The sequence below is a fragment of the Nannospalax galili genome, unplaced genomic scaffold, assembly GCF_000622305.1.
Source record: "Nannospalax galili isolate Female #2095 unplaced genomic scaffold, S.galili_v1.0 scaffold550, whole genome shotgun sequence".
Classification (NCBI taxonomy): domain Eukaryota; kingdom Metazoa; phylum Chordata; class Mammalia; order Rodentia; family Spalacidae; genus Nannospalax; species Nannospalax galili.
Window position 1 is genome coordinate 2,545,868 of NW_008329138.1, and position 6,405 is coordinate 2,552,272.

At 34.2% G+C, this 6,405-nt stretch overlaps 1 protein-coding gene across 4 annotated transcripts in view; it reads right to left on the bottom strand.

The window, feature by feature from the left end:
• Epha7 (EPH receptor A7) overlaps positions 1-6,405 on the bottom strand; it is a 153,101-nt gene that overhangs the window by 144,234 nt on the left and 2,462 nt on the right. For all 4 annotated transcript variants that reach the window (XM_008833039.2, XM_008833033.2, XM_008833028.3 and 1 more), the window contains exons 2-3: positions 4,490-4,554; positions 449-1,118 (exon numbers count right to left, since the gene is read on the bottom strand). In XM_008833039.2, the coding sequence (XP_008831261.1) occupies positions 449-1,118; positions 4,490-4,554 (735 nt within the window). The remainder of the gene's footprint in view (positions 1-448; positions 1,119-4,489; positions 4,555-6,405) is intronic.

Consider the following 6,405-nt stretch of genomic DNA (forward strand, 5'->3'; position numbering starts at 1 on the left):
TCCTGGATATCAGTAGGTTTGTCTTAGTAACCTCCTAACTTTCTATTCTATGCTTACTCAAAGGCTCAGACAATAGGGCTTAAAAACAACAAGCATCAAATCTCATAGAATTCCAGTTAACATGACCTCAATCTTCCCAAACTAAACCCTTTGTCAGGTTGTCTCTCGTTAGCAGTCTGCAACTGTTGCCTTCCATATCAGCAAATACGTTAAACAAGACAAATACAATTTTACTAACAATTGTTATTATCATCAATATTTACTGCATACCCTTAGTGAGGGTACCACTATAGGCAATCATTAAGTTTAATAGTGACTTTAAGATCTAATGAACTAGACAACTGGTATAAAAAATTCACTTGTTTGAATAATTATTATTACATAAAATGTCTGATTACTAAACAGAAAAAAAATCCAAACTAGAATTTTAACAGCAAATATTACTTACGTTCACAAGCGTCCCCTTTCTGCTGATAGCCTGCTTTGCAGATACATTTTCCAATGGGTACTAACCACTCTCCTTCTGCACTGCAGTGCATTCTGGGTGAGTTTTCTGCCTCTTCCTCGGCACTGCTGACACATGTCCCTCGAACCTCGACTAAGGAGGAAAATTCTGAACCAGTCACTGTATCTGGAAAGACAGCTAAGTTCTCAATAATGGACCAGCACTTCTTGTAGTATACTTTGACAGAAACCAAAGCTATGCAAGCCCCTACATCCTGAAAGGCAAGATAGAATCCCTTTTTGGACAAAGGTCCAATCTCTCTCACCTCAGTGTTAAGCTTCATCTTTCTTTCACCAAGGTCACCTTGTGTGAAACTTTCGTCTGCAGCAATGGTGTCTATTTTTACATAGAGGTTTTCCCTTATATTCCTGCCAGTGTCGTAGTCTGTTTCATAATAGTACAAATTAAAAGTTTCCTTGCAAGTTCCCAGTACTCCAGGAAGACTATTACAATCCCTCAGGGTGAATTTCAGTTCTACAAAAATCCTTTGTGCATTGCCTTTGGAAATCCAGTTAGTCCGCAGCCAGTTGTTTTGGTTGGGCTCCATGACCTGGCACACCTGGTACGTTCTTATTGGAGTATAGTTCTCATCCAAACCACTAATTTCTTCCCACTGCAATTAAAAAGAAATTCATTAGTCTTTCTTAAAAAAATGAACATCCTGGTTTCCAAAGTGCATAAGGGATCTTGACAGTATCACAGGTGTGGATCCCTGTAAGGAAGAGAAGGTCAAACGTGCAACGTGCTTCATCTTGGTACTGGACCATCACATGTGCTGTCTGAACGCTTGAACATGCAATAACCATTTCATTTTGTTTCATAGCTGCTGTGAGCACATTAGCATTTCTTTTCACGTGTTTGCTTATGCCTCTCTTCTCCACTGAGATTAGAACTTTTACAGGCTAAGGATCACTATTATAAACATTACCACTTAGGGCACATACACAAGGATGCAGACAGAAATACTGATAACTCGGTTGACATTTTAAGTATCCATATTATACTCAGACATTGCCTCACTCACACTAGGAAGAAGACACCAAGAGTATTGAAATGTAAAAGCATTTACCATGTTGCAATATATAATGTGGAAGATTTTATAATCTTTTCAAAGTGACATATGAGGAAGTAACATTTTACAAATTCTTATTTTTTCCAGCATCATACTTAAAATTACACATAGTCACATAATAGACATATAATTTTGAAAATATGATTCATTTTTATAAACAAATTTTCAGTAGATAACCAAATGTACAAAGTAAATTAGCAAACCGGGTATGAATTGTTCTAAAATTTCCATCATCTTCTGATACTATATATTATAAACAAATCCATTTATACCTCTTCACAAAAAAGGAAAAATAGTTGTTCAGAAACAATTACAAAGATGACTGAATGATATTACTTACTGCTGACATCAAATAAATTCGGTGTATGTGGTAGTTTTAAAACTTTGAAATAATAGTTTTTATGTTCTCTCTTAATATTGCAAAATTTGTTAATTTACATTTATGCTATCTTAATAGTGAAATTGTCATATACTTGCAATCATTTCTTCAATTAAAAATACTTATCTAGCATCGGATATTTACATTATTGTTCCAAGAAAAGTGGATGGGAAAAAGAAAAGAAACATTTAGTAATGATTTTTATTTATAAAAATTTGTCTAACTACCAATTTATATTCTATATAATATTAATATTTATTTTTAAAATTCATCCTTGTAAATTAACAGAACTGACAATTTTCAGCTATTCAATACAGAAATATCTTCTACAAGAGTTAGCTATAGAACCTGTACAACCCCAGTTTATTATAGCAGTCTAATATCATCAAAGGTCCTCAAATAAAATGAAGAACTGATTTTCATGTTCAGCTTTCACTTAACACACAACCTTTTGACAAGGTAATAGTGTGAATATTGTCCCTGTGTTTCAGTTAGTTGTTTAAATGGAACTCATGCAAATATCCCAAATCCATCCACTGATGGGTAGATTTTAGTCTCTTAATTTGATTGAAATTATTAGAAGAATTAAAAATAATCATGAAAGCTACAAAAATGCAAAAGTGCCAAAGATAAATATGCTCTTTTGACAAGGCTCCAGTTTGAAGAAATCAAACTTTAATTATTGTGAAGGAATATATCTCAAAAATTCATTATTCTAACTTTAAGAGTAATTATTTCATTCTATCTATGAAAAATTTACTTTGCTACCTATTAAATAAAAACTTTATTACTGGGGAAATTTTTCAAGAAAACAATGATATAAATAATAAATAGGCTACTAAATGCATATAATGCATTGTTTTATTATCACTTTTTTAATACTAAAAGTATTCTACAGATAGTAGTCACCCTGGGAATATCTTAATTCAGACACGACCTTTTTATAGCCTGCTTATGAAAGTGCCTCACAATACTGTTACCTCAGTAACAATATCATTCCACTTAAGCAGATGTGAACAAATGTGTGCCATACAAGGAAAATGTAGATCATATTTTCTCATATAAACTATTGATTCCTACACATATGTAATGTTAACCTTTAACTCAAGATTCTCTGGACTGATGAAATGCCCATTTGGTCCAAGATAACTTTGACAGACATAATTTATCATGCTGTGGATTACATGGATGAAATACTGCCATCATATACCAGTTTACTTCTCCTCAAGATAAACCTGTCCTCCACATCTATTTGTTTTAATTGACAGATGGCAGGAAATGGCCTGTATTTGTCACTGGCAAGAAAGGTGTTTCATTCTGTGTCATGAATGTCTTTCTACAATGTATATTTTCTTATAGAAACCTTTCACATGCTAGGAAATTTTATATTCATACCTCAGATTCAGTGGACTTTTATATATAATTGGTAACTTTTGTCACTTTTTAATAATTTTGTGATCAATAAAGATAGGCACAATATGATCTCAGAGGCAATTTCTCAAAAATCAATTTAATCAAAAGTCTAAATATTTTAAGCATATTTAAATTTTCTTATTTCCCTATTAAATGAGAATTCTCCAGTTGACCTGATTTGTGCTATCCTGAGTTTGCAACTTTGTTCTTATTCTCAGAAATCTCAGACTTTTGTTATTTTTGTAAAATCTGTTGCAGTTTTTATATCCTCATTGATATTTCATGCCCCTTTGATCCCAGATTTTCTCAAGTGATAATGATATACCCAAACCACAATGGAGATTTTTCTCCCTTACCATAGTCCTCATACTTAGTCAAGAATGAAGTATGTGCTCTTTCTCACCATCAGAAATAAGACACGAAGATGATACTGAATTAAATTTAAGTAACATCTTCCTGAATGTATAAAGAATAGTGGTCAAACATTTCAGGGTTTACTTAGACTTCAAAATGGACTTTTGTCATGCTACAGTCACACACATTTATTTCAACAGATTTTTGCTAGAATATGGGCCTGCTTCTGCCATCATTTTTGATTAGTACCATCAGACAGTACATGACTGTAAGAATCTAACACCTTACAGCAAATCTTATGTCTTAACATTGAGCATATTACATTTTTAGTTACACTTTGGAGTACACTTTGAATGATGCTAAGATGAAAACGGACTTCATACTGTTTTAAAGAATTATATATAATCACCTACCTGGTGATTATAATACAGAAGCATAAAGCAACTGCAGAGGTTTAAGTGAGTTTGTGAAAGAATGTTCCCTGGAATTAGTTAGCATTTATAACCTAAACCCAGAGGCATGATCCTACTCACAAAATGAACGCAAAGGACAGGTATGGGATAAATTTTCTCCATTTCTCAAAGTTCTAAGTTACCTTCCATAGTCTGAGAATTCAGTATCTCATAAACAAACAAAATATTGAACAATAAAATTAAAAGTTGAAATGTTTGACTGTGAACAGTTCCTCTTGGGAAAGAATTTGGTTCTTACACTAAAGCACATATGATGTTCTGGCTCTAGAGTACATATGAGGAGACTTACGTACCCCATTGGGTGGAGAGGAAATCCATTCCAATTCTGTTTGCTGTGCTTTAGAATCCAGTAGTAGTACTGAAAAAGAAAGTTTTATTTACAAATGTTACAAACGAATTTTAAATCCATTTCTAAGCATTTTAAGATAAATCTAATTTTTATATAATTACCACTTTATGAGTTAAGATCTATTAGATAAATGAATAGTGCAGTGAACAGCTACACCACACAAGTATATTCAACTTTCTGAAGAGGAAAAGATTTTAAAATATCAAAATATTTGGTTTCCTTCAACAAAATATCAAAATAAAATTTCAATGAAATATGGAGATGAAAGTGAGCATAAAAACTGAAATGACATATAGGGACTGTATAGTAATTATATAAAATAATTTCGTAAATTATTGAGGCCTGCAATCTGCATCAGGTATAACAGCATGAACATAGTAAGATGTACTTCCCATATTATTCTTCAGCCAGAGACGAATTTGTACTAGTCTGCCAGCAGTATTTCCAACACCTATGGACAACCGAAGTCTAATTTTTTAAATAATAAAATTTCACAGTGTTTTCTCTTATACCAAGGTGAACACAGAAATGCTAAAAATGACGTTATGTGATACTATCATGTAAAAACAAATTACCTGTCATCTACAAGATTACTTTTGAGCTGCTCAAGCATCAGCTTTCATAGATAAGGCTGCAAACATTTCAACATACTAGCTATTTTCTAAATGGCTTATTTAAACTCTAAATTGACTTCTAAAAAGAATTATATTCCACCTTTAAACTATCAAAAAGGCATAGTTATCCCTTTAACTTGTGTAATATGTAATTAAAACGTTAATAGAACTAATATAAGAATTCACTAGAATGTTATATAAGGCACATTTATATACCTCCAATTGGAGATGGTTGTTTGCTTTAGGATAATTATTATTCTAAAGTACTTACTGATCAAACTGCTTTCATAGGCACACCACTTTTATGCTTTAAAACAATATACCTGACCCTAAAGCATTTTGACAAATGTATCTGTTGGGCCAGACATAATTGTGAATATACTTTACATATGCAAATATGCTTAACATCAGTCCCAGCAAAATGTTCAAATTTTGACTTGAAAATATATTTTTACAGAAAGTTCTTAATACTGAATAATTATCGGTGTCTAGGAAAAACGTGTGGGCTCTGGAAGGTGATGGAAAAGTGTCATATTCTGAAAGCAAAGGAACAGTGGACTATGTGCTCGACTCCTTCAGAGTCAAGTTAGCCCCAGGAACAGAAAACGGTCACAAAGACATGATTTTTTTGTTTTGGTGGATTTTAGTGTTTTACATTTAAGATTGCCAGGGGACTGTCAGGAAGGAATGAGTCCCTTTCAATTAGAAACCCTTATAAAATTTCAATTTGTGTTTCAACTTGGAACATCAGTAAATCGTTGGATTAGTGATTTTACAAGAGGAATAATTTTCTGAAGTTTTTAAAAAGCCTCAACAAGAGAGATGAAGCACACTGAAACAAAGTCCAGAGAGTTCTCCTTTGGGGATTTTTCTTTTTCTTTTTTCTGGCTACGGTATTGACAACACCTCATGGATTTTTAAGCCTGGATGACCTTCTCGGATGAATTTTGAGAGTGGAACGCACACTTGGGTTACCCCTGACTGCTGAGCCCTTACCCCTCAGCTACCTGGTTAGTGAGACCCTTGCAAGCAAAGCAGGCAAGTTAACCAAGAAACTATGCAAAGGAAGCGAAAAGCGGGCCAGAGAGCATCTAATGCCAAGTGGCTCCCAGTCGGTGAGAGCCCCGCGCTCAGGCGCTGGGACCCGGGAAGGGCTCAAGTGCGCGCTCTCCCTCCGGACTCCGGCACCCGGTCCACCTCCCCCGACGCCCGCCGACTTGCGGGCGGGCAGCCCCCAGGAAGGGCC